This window comes from Ailuropoda melanoleuca, chromosome 1 (assembly GCF_002007445.2).
Source record: "Ailuropoda melanoleuca isolate Jingjing chromosome 1, ASM200744v2, whole genome shotgun sequence".
Classification (NCBI taxonomy): domain Eukaryota; kingdom Metazoa; phylum Chordata; class Mammalia; order Carnivora; family Ursidae; genus Ailuropoda; species Ailuropoda melanoleuca.
Window position 1 is genome coordinate 198,272,442 of NC_048218.1, and position 15,283 is coordinate 198,287,724.

The 15,283-nt window shown below is 37.1% G+C and overlaps 1 protein-coding gene across 6 annotated transcripts in view; it reads left to right on the forward strand.

Annotated features, from left to right (window-relative positions):
• LOC100481813 (putative RNA-binding protein Luc7-like 2) overlaps positions 1-14,915 on the forward strand; it is a 57,246-nt gene extending 42,331 nt beyond the window's left edge. For all 6 annotated transcript variants that reach the window (XM_034637868.1, XM_034637866.1, XM_034637883.1 and 3 more), the window contains 5 exons: positions 1,575-1,751; positions 3,561-3,652; positions 5,971-6,000; positions 10,000-10,191; positions 13,634-14,915. In XM_034637868.1, coding sequence (XP_034493759.1) covers positions 1,575-1,751; positions 3,561-3,652; positions 5,971-6,000; positions 10,000-10,191; positions 13,634-13,811 — 669 coding nt within the window. In that variant the 3' untranslated portion in view covers positions 13,812-14,915. The remainder of the gene's footprint in view (positions 1-1,574; positions 1,752-3,560; positions 3,653-5,970; positions 6,001-9,999; positions 10,192-13,633) is intronic.
• The last annotated feature ends 368 nt before the right edge of the window (positions 14,916-15,283 follow it).

Genomic DNA, 15,283 nt, shown 5'->3' on the forward strand with positions numbered 1-15,283 from the left:
CACTGAGACACCTAGACACCCTTGGTTTTGTTTTTAAAAAACTTTTATTCTGAAATATCTTAAGAAAAGTTTAAGAACTAGTAAAAGAATTCCCCTATATCCTTCACCCAGACTCCAGATGTTAACATTTTACCATATTTGCTTTGTCTTTCTCCTCATATGTGTGTGTGTGTGTTTGAACTGTTTAACATTAAGTTATAGGTATGATGCCTCTTTATCCCCAAATACTCCAGTGTGTATTTTCTAAAAACAAAGATATTCTGTTACATAACTGCAGTAGCATGATCTGAATCAGAAATTAACAGTTATAATACTGTTAATGAATCTGAAGACTTTATGCAGATTTTTTCAATTGCTACAATAATGTTCATTTTTACTAAAAAATTTTTGTACTTTGTTTAAGGCCCAGTTCAGGATCATGTGCTGCATTTAGTTGTTAATGTCCCTCTAGGTTCCTTTAATCTGGAACTCCAGTCTTTGTCTGACATGAACTTGACAGTTTTGAAAAGTACAGGCTAGTTATTTTGTAAAATGTCCTTCAGTTTGGGTTTGTCTGATTTTTCTTCCTGGTTAGATTTTTGACAGTGCCATTAAAGTAATATAATATCTTACCAGAAGGCACGTATTAGTGATTTGTCCCATTTCTGGTGATTGGCCCATTTTTCCACTGTGAAGTTACTGTGCTACTTTTTGTAATTAATAAGTATCTTGGTATTGACATTTTGAAACTATTGTTTCCCATCACTTTCTGATCCACAGGTGATAGCAGCCATTGGTGATTTTTTTTTTTTTTTTTAGTCTTGGTCTGTTGATTCCCTTTGAAAGGACTTTCCTATAGATTCCATCCAGCAATGTCCACTTGAATATCTCCTTAGCCAAAGTTCTGTGGAGGCTTGGAAATGTAATGTCTTTTAGCTGGACATGCTGCTGGCCTCAAAACAAAAGGGGAAAAAAGGGTATAGTAGATACACAAACCTAATATTTATTATTTCATTAATGAACTTAAAATGGTTGTGTCTTTCTTTCATTAAGGCACCTTTCATTGCTTATCTTATAGAACTATTCCTCTTAGTGGAAAGTCTTATCATTTATATGCCCTGTCCACATTTCCAAAGGAGGAGAAACTGATCTGTAGGAAAGAAAGCACTGGAAGGAAACCAACAGTATCAAAGACATGCATCGTTTCTCTGCCACTGTGGATGACTTCTTCCTTGGTCCTTCACTGAGACATAGTTTTGGGGTTGCTACATCTCATTTTTAACAAAAGTTGTAGAAAACAGAGCATTGTAGAACAGTGAGAAAACTTTCCGCAAGTCATATTCTGTATCTTGGTAGAATTCTTATAGTAGTTCTTGGCAAAATGCACTTGAATCTCTGATCTTTTACCTCCAGTGGAAGAAGTCCCAAGGACAGAGGATGGGAATGTGAGAAACCCATCATTTTTGTGACAAAAATAGCCATACTTTTGTTAATTCGTTAGAAAACTTTTTTTTTTTGTATAAACAGTGTATTTTGTGTGATGGTAGGACTCATTGAGGTTTATACGAACATTGTTTTTTCTCACTTTTGTTTAGGAAGTTTATCGGAATTCTATGCCAGCTTCCAGTTTCCAGCAACAGAAACTTCGAGTCTGTGAAGTCTGCTCTGCCTATTTAGGTCTTCATGATAATGATAGACGATTGGCTGATCATTTTGGGGGTAAACTGCACCTGGGATTTATTGAAATAAGAGAGAAGCTTGAAGAATTAAAGGTACATTGGTAAATTAATGTCATGTGCTTTATCTAATTTAACCACCCATTGTTTTGATGTGTATTATCTTTTTGTATAATGTTCTTGACTCTGATTCTGCTTACAATTCATACTGACTATTGTAGGATTATAAATGGAGATAACAACTGGTTTAATGGATGATGTCTGAGAAACAGACTTTTTAATAATGTCCCCTTATTCTGGAAGGTAGTATTTTGTGTTGAAAATGATACTGAATTAGGAGTCTTGCAAACTGGGTTCTAAACTATTCATAGAAATTCCCCCCCCCAAATTTTATATTTTCTTTGAAATAAAATTAACAGTATAATATTAGTGTAATACTTAGTTTAAAGGAAGAACATGAGACTAGTATTTATTTGAAATATTTTGCAGTTCTTCACTAAAGATTAGCAAGCTTTTAGGACCTCTAGTTTTACTTGGTGCTCGTGCTCCCATTTCAGAAAGGAATTAGAATGAAACCTATCTTTAAAAAGAGGATAGTTACTGTCACTTACATATATGGCTATTGTGAGAAAGGTGATACAGTTCTTACTTACGTGCTGAATTCTTTTGAGAAGATAAGGAAACTGTTATTTCTAAAGATGTAAACGAAATCAGAGTAAATGAATATAATCAGTTTACTTTCCAACAATCTGATGGGGCTAGTTTTTTTAAAAATTGTGGCACTGTAACATTTTGTCGTGAATGGAAAAATGGCTCAAAGATGGCAGACCCTGGATAGTGACTTTTATCGTTAAAATTAACCCAAGATATGTAGTTTGACATTTAAAATAATGAGTCAGAAACACTTAGGGACATCTCCGTATTTGTAATTAACAATGAGCTCTTCTAAGTATTCTGAGTAGCTAGGATGATTTGGGGTAAGTTTTTATTGAAAATGACAAAGTAAGTTTCACCATATCAAATGGTTACTGGACTCTGAATTATTAAACGCAAAAATGGTACCTATTTGGGAATCTTTGTAGACATAGACCTAGCAACAGGACTGTTTAGTATTTTACTGGTATTTTTTGAAGCAACGGAATTGGGATGGTAATTGGAAATGACAGAAGACATTCTTATTTTGGAAATCAGAGAATAGGAACTTACAGTGATTTATAATGCTTAATGTCCTTTAAAAAATACTAACTAGGCGCAACTTCCTGGCTCAGTTGGTAGAGTGTGTGCCTCTTGATGTCAAGGTCGTGAATTGGAGCCTTGCATTGTGTGTAGAGATTACTAAAAAAATAAACTTGAAGAAATACAAAATAATGTTAGAAAACATTCATAGGAGAAAAATCTTGGAGAAATGATTTTGAAATATTAAGTCATGAAGAAATACAAAATGTTACAAATGTTCCCCAGAAAGGGGAAAGATTTTGGAAACTAGACTTGTAAGCATGATGATTTTACCCAGCAAAACCTTTTTTTTTTTTTTTTTAAGATTTTATTTATTTATTTGACAGAGAGAGAGGGAACACAAGCAGGGGGCGTGGGAGAGGGAGAAGTAGGCTTCCCGTTGAGCTGAGAGCCCGATGCAGGGCTCCATCCCAGGACCCTTGGATCATGACAGACACTCAACGACTTTGTGTTAACTTTGTTAACACTTAACAAAGGCAGACACTTAACGACTGAGCCACCCAGGCGCCCCCCAGCAGAACTTTAATTAAATTGTTATTAAACATTTTGATGTTACTTATACTGTATTGGGAACCAGATACAGTAGAGTTTAGGATAATTCTTGTTAAGAATGGACCCAATAAATAATGCTCCTCATTTTTTATATGCGACGTGTCATTGTCTTTTAAGAGAGTTGTAGCTGAGAAACAGGAGAAAAGAAATCAGGAACGCCTGAAACGAAGAGAAGAAAGGGAGAGAGAAGAAAGAGAGAAGCTGAGGAGGTATGGAGTGATTAATTGAATAGTCCAAGTATGTGAAGTTGAAGGTCCCTGGTCTAAAAAGAGATGTGATTGATACAGGATGTTAGGTATTAAAAAATGTAGACATGGGAGATTTCTGTTTACTTTTGACAATACTACCATGTGAAAGTGTTCATACAAATAGGTTAAGTTACGGCCACTTAAGTCAAGGGTAATATATTTCAAAATGTATGAAGTGTAAATAAAGAGTGAGTCGGCTCACATCCTTATTTTTTGTAAGATTGACTACAAAGCTTTTATAGCCCTCTGATTTTCATAATGGCTAGGTTTGTACCAGATTGGTATAAAACTATTTTCATTTTTGTGATATGCTTTATTCTTGACAAAGGTTTGAGTTTTGGGGTACCTGGCTGTCTTAGTTGGTAGAGCATGTTGCTCTTAATCTCAGCGCTGTGAGTTGGATCCCCACATTGGATGTAAAGATTACTGAAAAATCTTTAAAAAAAATTATTTTACATCATACTTTGATTCTGTAATTCTTCATTTCCATTAGCTATAAACTTATAGCCAAATGTATGCAGTTCTTTTAATATTGGTATTCATTAGTTGATAAAACCATACGCATATTTAGAATGCTTAAATGTTGAGTGACTTTTACCCATTGGCAACAAATTGTGTGGCGTCATGGTGGCAACCTTCTTTGAACTCACGTACATAACTTCTTTAACAACCTTACAGTGGACGGGTATGCCACAAAAGAATTACCTGCGTTCTAATTTAGTGTCCCCTTAATTGTATTACACATCTCTGAAATTTAAATACTTTATCTCCAGCAGAGTTTTTGCCTAATTAAAACCCTTCGTAATATGTGACTTGGTCACGCCAGCTTCCCCCAAGCTTTGAGCATGTTATATTTCATCTATTTCAAGAGGTTTAAACTAACTTTGTGTTACATGGCTTGTAGCAGGTAGTATTTTTGCACTGTAATGAAGAAATGAAACATAAGTACGTGTGGATATTTTGCTTTTTTAGGGGAAGTGCTGTCATGTATCCATTGATAAATATGTTGTTCATTTACCATAAATTTTACCTCTTAACTTTATCACTATTCTCTTCTGTGTATACTGAGTTTCTATGGGAATAATGCTCAGCATTGTAATATAAGATCATATAAGTGGCATTAGAAATCTGTTTGTTAAAATTCTGTATGTAGTGCCACTGATCTATATGATTCAACCAAAGTGATAGTTGAATGAGAAAAAAAAAATTCTTTGCCGTGAATGCATTTTCACATCTATAGATGACAAGAAAGTATATCACATCTTACTCCTTTGTTGCCAACGGACAGATTTCTTTTAACATTGATTATAAACTGTAATGCTATTTCAGAAATGTGTTTAAAAATTTTTTTAAATCTCTGTGAACTTGAGGAAATATTATAACCAAGAATGAAAGATGAAGAAATTAGAAGCAAGTACAGAGTTAAGCAAGGTGGGATTCCAACTATGGTAGTGAAAAGGATAATGATAAAAGTCAGTCACTAAGTGCCCATTATGTATCAGGCATGGTGATAAGAATTTACCTACATTAGTTCATTTAATCCTTATAATCCCCCTGTGAAATTTCTATTACTGTCCTTCTTTTACAAATGACAAGCAAAGCTGAGAGATTTATCTTCTATCTAGGTCACAGATAGTGAGGCAGCCAGAGTTTTAAAACTTAAATCAGGCTGAGTCCAAAGCCATCCTTGAGTTGTGCTATATATTCCTTACCAGACACCTGTGGTTTCCTTGTACCCATAATATTAGCCATTACTATTTATTGAGTGTTAATTATGTGCTAGGAAATGTGAACAGTGCTTTAATAAGGGAATCATGTGTCTTGTTAAAAAACAGATGTTGTAAGATTGAGTTGGGTGTTCTAGGGGTTAGACATGAGGTTGCATTTTGAAAGTGAATATATTTTTTTGAAAAAGTGAATACATCTCAAATTGTAGAAAATATTCTCTGTTCCCAGAGGGAAAGAGGAAATAACAGAGATATAAATAACAAAGGTAGGGAAGTGATTTCTGGAGAATCAGTGAGTGATGATGTACCATGTGTTAGTCTCCCTAGGAGCATATGCTTTTTTTAAGAACCGGGTATCCTAGTTAGGGGATCTCATTTGCTAAGGTGGGAAAGTCTGTGTAGTTTATGGTGTAGTTCAGAAAAATTTGTGTGCATTCATATGTTCGTTACATTTGCAGAATTAATAAAAAGATTAGAAATCAGGAAGAGTATTTTAATAGTACGTTGTACCTTTTCTAGATTCTTTCTAAAAATAGATAATTCTTTTTTTAGGTCTCGATCACATAGCAAGAATCCCAAAAGGTAAGCATACACAACATAGATGTAAATAATGAATTTGTTTTTTTTCAGAGGTAGTTTTTATAAATTAAATATCTTTTAAAAATGAATGAGAATTACTAGATAGATTAGTGCTCTTAATTCTTTTGTAGTTCAAGATTGGGCATTGTGTTTTAAGATGAAACTGGTTAGAAGGTACTCATGAACTATATAAACCTTACTCTGGTAAGATGCCGTGGAGTTAAAGCTAAAAATACTGGGATGCCTGGCTGGCTCAGTTAGTGGAGCATGTGACGTCTTGATCTTGGGGTTGTGAATTCAGGCCCCACGTTGGGTATGGAGCCTATTGAAAAAAAAAAGGGAAACTTAAAAAAAATAAAAATAAAATATTCTTAAGATTTTATTTATTTGATGAGAGCGGGGGTGGGGGGGTGGCCGGCAGAGGGGGAGGGAGAAGCAGACTAGCAGACTCCCAGCTGAACAGGGAGCCCGAGGTAGGGCTCGATCCCAGGACTCTGGAATCATGACCTGGGCTGAAGGCAGACGCTTAACTGACTGAGCCACCCAGGCACCCTAAGCTTAAGAATATTTTAGAATATTTCCTTAAAATCTTTAGAAGCACAGGTTAAGTACACGATAGAATTTATTTTTAAAATCATTTTGGGTAGTAATGTCAGAAATGCAGGTCTGAGAGGTTATACCTGTTGAAAATATAAGTAGGTTAAATAGTTGAAGACATTTTTTTAAAGATTTTATTTATTTGAGAGAGAGAGCGGGCACCAGGGGGTGGGGCGGGGGGCAGAGTGAGAAGCGGGCTTCCCACTGAGCAGGGAGCCCCATGAGGAGCTTGATCCCAGGATCCTGGGATCATGACCTCAGCTAAAGGCAGACACCTGACTGAGCCACTCAGGCGCCCCTAGTTGAATACATTTTTGAAAGAGGGATCCATAGTGGGTTATTGAAGAGAAACTTTTATTTAGTTACACCTTGATCTTCACTTTATATGAGTTTATATGACAAAGGGGCGCTTACAACCTTAAAGAGGGTAAGAGAACACTTTCTTTTGACTTCTGGCATTAAAATTTGAGGGCGTTTTGAAGACTTTCTTTACAGTTTTTACTAGTTGCTGGTAATTTTTTTCTAACTGAGAAAGGTGGGGAAACATGGTGTACATCATCATTTTTAATATTTCCTGTGCAGTTCCCATAAGTCCATCCCTACCTAGAATGCCCCTTCTTATTGTCAAGTCCTACCATTTTTCTTGTTCAGATCACATCTTTTGAAACCTTCCGAGTCCTCTTAATCTCTAAAGAGTAATTGTTTCTCGAGTACTTTTCCCTAAAACTAGAGCATTTGTTATGAAAGAAAAACCTGCCCAGTTGTGTCAGCCAATTTATGCTGTTGTTTCTGAAATCTAGGACGAGAAGTAGAAACATTAATTGATGATATTATTCTTGTTTACTGGTTGATTAATGCAGACTAGTCCCTTTGTTGAATAGGTACTTAAACTGTGTACATAGAACATAGAACATCTTCAGATACTGAGGTCAGAAATTTAATTTCTATCGTCCTTCTCCCAGCCACTTGCCTCATGATTACAATAGCCTCTTCACTGGTCTGTTAATTTCTGCTTGCCCAATTCCCTTCTCTACCTCAGTCTGTTTTTCACACATCAGCCAGAATGAGCCGTTTAAAAAGTGAAACAACATCAGCCTTCTGTTCAAACTCTCCAAAGGTATTCCATTCCAATTAGAAGTGGAAATCCTCACCATAGCATTTAAATAGAGGGATCGATCTGAGAGTGGGGTGTACCAGTTTATGTCTTGTGTCAGTGTATTTATTAATAACTTCCCCTGCTCTTCATATCATTGAGCATCCTGGTTTGAGTTATAAGGTACTTGGTCACCCTGCCTATGAGACCCGTGAATTACTCCCCTTGCTCACTTCATTCCAGCCAAACAGGTATCTTTTAGTCCTTCAACATTCTGAACTTTCTTCTATCTCAGGGCCTTTACACCTGTGTTCCCTCTACCTGAGGCACCCTATTTTGAGATGGCTGATTAACTGATTACCTTATTTCATCTTTGTATAAATGCCATTTTAACCAGAAAAGCCTTTTCTACCTATTCTTTATAAAAGATTACCAGCTCGGGGCGCCTGGGTGGCACAGCGGTTAAGCATCTGCCTTCGGCTCAGGGCGTGATCCCGGCGTTATGGGATCGAGCCCCACGTCAGGCTCCTCCACTATGAGCCTGCTTCTTCCTCTCCCACTCCCCCTGCCTGTGTTACCTCTCTCGCTGGCTGTCTCTATCTCTGTTGAATAAATAAATAAAATCTTTAAAAAAAAAAAATTACCAGCTCATTTCTTTCCCATCTTTACCTTCTTAATATGTCATTTCTTCACTAGTTGATGTATCTCTGTTGACTGCTAATGTATCTGTGTGGACTTCTTTCTGGAGCATAACCTCCATTAGGTTAAGGACTTTGCTTTATTTGCTGCTCAGTCTTTTTCTAGTACCTAGAATAGTGCAATGTGCACCCAGTAAATACTTAAATTTTTTTTTTAGGATTTTATTTGAGAGGAGAGAGAGCAAGAGAGCATGAGTGAGAGGAGGGGGAGAGGGAGAAGGAGATTCCCCACTGAGCAGGGAGCCTGATGCGGGGCTGGATCCCAGGACTCTGGGTTCATGACCTGAGCGGAAGGCAGATGCTTAACCAATTGAGCCTCCCAGGTGCCCCTAAATACCTCTTAAATGAATAATTGTCTAGAATTTTTAAAAAGATGAATGAAATTATGCATTGAAAGACATAGATTTATTGTAATAGCTCAAAATGAGTGACTAAAACAAAATAGAATGAATTTTGTGTTCTTTTCCCTATGCTCCTTTTCAGAGATGTTTTATTCAGTTGAAATACTCAACTGTGGTTGATGCTGGGTCCACTATGTATGCCTTTCTCTGAATAAAATGTTGACATAAGCTGAGTCGTTCTAAACTTGATTCAACAAAATCATCACTTGAAAATAAGCTTAGTTTGTCAATTGTATCGCCTGAATATGCTGTTGAATTTATCAAATTATGAGAAAACATCACATTCTTAAAGTGACTCAAAATTTTTAACAGCTTTAGTGGGGTATAATTTACATACCATTAGGTCACCCATTTAAACTGTGCAAGTCAGTCATTCTCTAGTGAATTCAGAGTTGTGGAACTGTCAATGTCAAGTTTAGATCATAGCTGTCACTCTTAAAATTACCCTTAGTACAAAGTTGCATTGTCTTTCTTCCTGCTTGTTTTTTCTCAAATGTTGTATATCCTTTGCATGTGCCATTCCAGCCCTCACCGCACACCAGTATTGTTAGTTTTGTGACACAGTAGAGGCTCCAGAAATGTTTTTCTTCTGGCTTCTTCAAAACGTTTTTCCTTTTCTCTGTTACACATACTTTTTTCAATTCCAGCAAAGTTCTCTAAACTGATTTATGTATGTTCGTTTTTCTCCCAAAGTAAGTACTGCTTTAATAGAGAACTGTGTTGTCTATATACTGTGACTAAGCATGTTATAGGCATTCAGACTTATTTGATGGTCCTGTCACCTTTTTAATTCAGAATTAGTGACTTATCGTAAACAGTAGTCTTTCTCCTGCCTCTTCTCACTTTTATCCATGTCCATCAGGTACATACTTTGTTTCCAAAGTATACCAGAAATCTTAAAAGTTAAAATGAAATACAAATCCATAAATCTAGAGAATTCAGTGCTAGGGATTGTCTTAATTTTTATGATATTCTTGATGTAAATCTGTACAATAGTGATTGAACTCTGAGACTTGTGTTTCATTTGTATTTTGAAATTCCAGTATGTAGTTAATGTGCCAGCATTTTATTTTGGTATAGATTTAGCTGACTTGCAGTAGAACTGGCATTAAGTCAGGTTACTTGAGCTATCATTTGTCTTAAAAAAGGAGGCTCTGGTAAAGGAGAAATGTGTGCTGAGAAAGCTAAAAACTGAAGCAAATATTTTTTGTAGGTCTAGGTCCAGAGAACATCGCAGACATCGGTCTCGCTCCATGTCACGGGAGCGGAAGAGGAGAACTCGATCCAAATCTCGGGAGAAACGCCATCGCCACAGATCGCGCTCTAGCAGCCGCAGCCGCAGCCGCAGCCACCAGCGAAGTGGGCACAGTTCTAGAGACAGGAGCAGAGAGCGATCCAGGAGGAGGTACTGAGGTGTCCATAGAGGATATGTGGAACTCCCTATGGTTTAGAGTTGGAATGCTATTGGTTTGAAACTTGCATCTGGTCACATGTACACATTTGTGTGTGAGTGTATAACATTTTCCCCCTGATTCTATGGGTAGTGGAAGAATACACTTAGGAGCCAGAGTAAGAAACGGGAACCAATATGTGCTGCAGAGGTTATTGCTTTTTCTCTGCTTAGTGTATTGGGGGGGGGGGNTTGGGGGGGGGGGAGTACCTCGTGGGCAATTTGAGGTACCAATACTCCATTTTTTCAGTATGTATTGGCTGATTAAATGAAAGGGCTTCTCAGAACCCCTAAAGAGTTTAGCTTTGTTGGACTTACTGTTTTCCAAACTTCTTTGAGCTGGTGCACTTTTTCAGAGCAGACACATTTTGGTATATTGTTTTATCTGCACTAGGCATACATCGCTATATGCAGTTAGCTTGGTGGGGCGGATTCAGAATCTCGAGGTTAGGCTTTCTTGGCATGAAAATTTGAAAGGTGCAGGAGGGCAGATCTAGGGTGTGGTGCATTGAAGGACCTGAATATCTATTCAGGACAAAGGTTTAGATTGTGTTAGAGCCTTTGCACTCAAAAGCTACATCAACCAAGCTCCCAAAATTCTCAGGTCACAAGATGGTCCTTAAGCCAGGTCATTTCTACGGAACATATAAACCATGCTTAAAATTGTTTTCATGACAACTCTTCTTACGCATATATGTAATAAACCTTTTTTGAGTGCCTAGCACCTATTAGTCTTAAATTTTCTATTGATTACTCTTCATAAAGCCCATGATAGAATTCACAGAAAGCTGATAAAAAAAATCTTTTGGTCGGGGAGAGGAGGGAAACCTTTCCTTGAAACCACTCACGCAGAGTTGGTGAGTAAGCTTTCACTGACTATTTTCTTTCTCATATTCTTGCCTTGTTCTAAGTAGGTCCTTTTCCCTCCCCCAGCTTTGAGGTGTAATTGACAAAATTTTAAGATATTTAAGGTGTACTTCGTGGTGATTTGATGTATACACACACACATTATGAAAGGGTTCCCACCAGTGGTTAATTAACATATCCTTCACCTCAGGTGTTTATCTTTTTTGAGGAGAACATTTACGTTCTACTCGTACTGGCAAACTAGTTCAAGTAACTTTAATCAATATAATTGTATACTTGCTTCTATACTAGGCCTAGTAAAAAATAACCAAGAAGTATACTGTAGTTGAGCAACTTTATTCAAGTTAGAACACAAGCCTAACATCTCTGATAATAAAGTGTACATCCAGAGTAATGTAGGAGTTTAGATGAGGGAAATACCAGAGAAAATTTAAAAAGGCTTCTGCTAGTAGGTAAAGCCAGGTAGTAAAAGAGATACTTGAGTAAATATCACAGACCAATGCAGAGAATGAACAAATTCTCCCTGAGATTTACCTGCACTGTATATTTTGAGAGTCACCCTACTGATTTTTGGAAGGTCTAGAGAGTCTGTTTTGTGAACCTGCCCACAGGTCATTGTTTCTGGTATCTGTGAACTCTTTAAATGGTGGTGGGGATGGAAGGGGAGGGGCATGTCTCCTCACCAGGGTTGTGTGATCCTAGTCCCTAATGGTTCCTGCATTTATGAAGTTGTATAGGACATACTTCTGTCCTTCATGACATCCTTAATATTTTCAGCATGTTTATAAACAGGTTTATTTTTGTAAAACTATTAAAAATTTTTGCTTTTCTCAAGAGCACTTCTAATCTCGACAACTTATTCTCTTTCAAAGCAGACTTCTGTGTTTTTACCAAAAATCAGCAGCCAAGTGCTATATATTTGAGTTTAAACTTCAAGGTAAAGGTCCTAGTTAAAATTCTTATGATTTGCTCTTTCCCCAACTGTGAAATACTGGTCTGATGATTTTGTTGGTGACATTTCCCTGCCGACAGTTATCTTAATAAATGAGGACTTACCTACATTTTCCTACTTCCTGGTCTGTTCAAACACCTACTATAGTCTTGAGAGTCAGACTACGTGGGTTCAGTGGCCTTGGCCAAGTAATCTCATTATCCTGTCTTCCCCCATCCTCAAAGTACCTGTGTTACTAGGATTAGTGGTAGTTTGAATGACATAGTGTCAGTTAACTGCTTATGGATGGGACATTGTAATCCCTCACAAAGTCGTAGTTGATGCTCATCTCATGGTTATTTTCCAGATAGTACTGACCTCTGAGACTTACCTGCAACTCTGTCCTTAATTCTTAAAAAGACTGGAGAGGATTAGTGTAACCAGACATGCACTGTGATTTTTTTTCACATCTTTTTAAAATCATGCTTATTAAAACCTTAAGTAGAACATGCTCAGAGCTGACATTAATTTTTCAACCTTTTTGGTTGACTCCCCCTTTTATTTCTAAAACTGAGTATAGTATTTTTTTCCTGCCTTAGAAGTTCAAAGTATTACTTGACCCATGTTCAGAATTAGGATCTGAGGCCTGGTTAAGTGAGATTATATAAAAAGTACCATGTCACTTGTAAAGAACCCAATAAATGTAATATATATTACTGTTTGATTTAGATGTTGAAACTATAGATTTTATATTCTGATCCCATAATAGCCTTTGATTTTCCTTCTGATTGAATCTCTGCTGTGAGCTTGTTATCACTAACCTTTCTTAATTGAGTATGGGAATGGAGAGGTGGTTATCAAGAAACCATTAAGGTTAAGATATAGGGTGATCATCTTTCGGTGTCTTCCCTTCTTTTTTTCTGTTAGTTGAATGAGCTCACTCAGGAAAAGTAAAGATTTCAAAAATAATAACGGTTATTTAAAGCCATGTCATTGTCTAGTTCTCATATCTAAGTCAAGTGTTGGCAGAATGTTGCCTGCAGGCCAAAGCTGGCCCAGTAGCCTGTTCTTTGAATAGCTAGTGAGCTATGGGTGGTTTTTATGTTGTTAAAGGGTTGATAAAAAGAAAAGGAAGAAGAATACCCCCTTAACTATTTACTCTCTGGCCAGACAGCAAAGAAAGAAAAGGTTTGCTGACCCCCATTCTAAGTCCTTAATTTCCACCCAATTTGGGACCTATACTGTTTTTTCAAAAAATTGGTTAACATGTCCACTTTTTAAAGGTGTTATCCCTGTACTATTTTTATGTTAAACACATTTGCCATGAATTGGAAAACCTTTATGATTACCTCTGAGACAATGAGAACATCCTCCATTAAGTCATTATTTTAGCTTATGGTTTCTGACCCTTAATTTGTTTTCACCCATCTCCCTTGTCAGATTGGGTAGTGCTCCTTTCGGTCAGAACACTGGCTCCTCTGTCTGTCTTGGATGTATTCTGTATAATTTCAGCTATCAGTACCTTAATATTTATCCGATTCTTTCATTTGGATATTGGGTTTCCCAACACATTTTGCTCCTCAAATTAATATTTTTCAGATCCTCAAAAGAAAGATTCAGAGACCAAGACTTAGCATCACGTGACAGAGACAGGAATTCAAGAGACAGATCACCTCGTGACAGAGATCGAAAAGATAAGAAGCGGTCCTATGAGAGCGCTAATGGCAGATCAGAAGACAGGAGGAGCTCTGAAGAGCGCGAAGCAGGGGAGATATAATTAGCTGTGTACATATCCTCAATCCTTAAGCTTCCTATGGAGTTACATACTATTGTTTAGTTTACAGCTGTTGGGGGTAACAGTGAGCAGTTCCAGACTCCGATCCAAATAGGCTAGATGCACAGTATCTAACTTGATCTGAACTGAACGTGTTTCCCTGATGAAGCCTAAAACTACATCCATAGTTTCTGGTGAACCTGTAATGCTATTCTGAAAGTACAGTTTTATATAATAAGATGCCGATATCTTTATTCTTTCTAGTAGGAGTGATAGTGAACGAATTGTGTTGCTTGCCTTGGGATTTTTTGAACATTTGTAAAGTGCTGTCTTCCTTTCTAGTCCACAAACAACAGCTTTCAGAATTTCTTTTTAATTCTTCTTCCTCTGACTTTTGTATCCCCTAATACCTCCACCCTCTAATTATAAGAGAAAGGGGGAGCAGGGAAGTAATATAACTTCTGTTCTGAGGTTCTGTTCCCATTTATTACTAGCTGATTACAGAGCATTTATACTGGAAAGTATGCTGGAGAAATTTAAATACTGAGAGTTTTGTTTTCTTTTACGGTGCCTATTTAGAGTTGGAAGTTGAACAGCTGTTGCATTACATACTTCGCTTTTTTATTGAAATTTTGAAATCAAACATGTCTTGATTTTTCTGTTCTATTGAATTGCTATGTTCAGGATGTTTTGGAAAGGGGGTGGGGGCAGGGACTCTTTCATAAGCACTTGTTTTTTTGTTTGTGTGTGTGTGGAGTATAAAGGCTACAACCTTATTGTAAAAATTAATAAAATGAAACAATCACCACCACCATCATTATACTGTAACTTGTCTAGTAAATTGTCACTAGAACTATTTGCTGTGGGCATTTCTTCTATTATATCATTATCAGTGCCTTTACTGTGCAAGGCACCAAAGGAAATAAACATGTACTTGCCAAGATGAACTGTTGCTCCACCTGGGCCCCTTGCTGACTGTATTCCAGCTACTTCAGGGCTGTCTCTAACAACTGCTATGGAGAAGGACCAGACCTGCAAAAGAAATTGGGTTTTTCTGGGTTTTTTTTTTCCTTTCAGCCAACTAAAATAAAAACATGGTGTAATCGACATAACGAGAATAACCATTTCTCCACTGACGAGCTATGTACCTACTAGTGATTATAAATTATAGTTGGGAGGTATCCCTTGTGATTCTAGAAAATCTAGGAACAAAATACTTCAGCAAAATTAGTGTCTATGAAACAGTTAACATCACCTTCTAGGAATTGTCTTTGGTCCCCCGAGTGTGACAAATTTAATATAACTGAGGTACATGGGCCACAGAGGTAAAGAGAAATTCTTTTTTTTTTTTAAAGATTTTATTTATTTATTTGACAGAGACAGCCAGTGAGAGAGGGAACACAAGCAGGGGGAGTGGGAGAGGAAGAAGCAGGCTCCCAGCAGAGGAGCCCGATGTGGGGCTCGATCCCAGGACT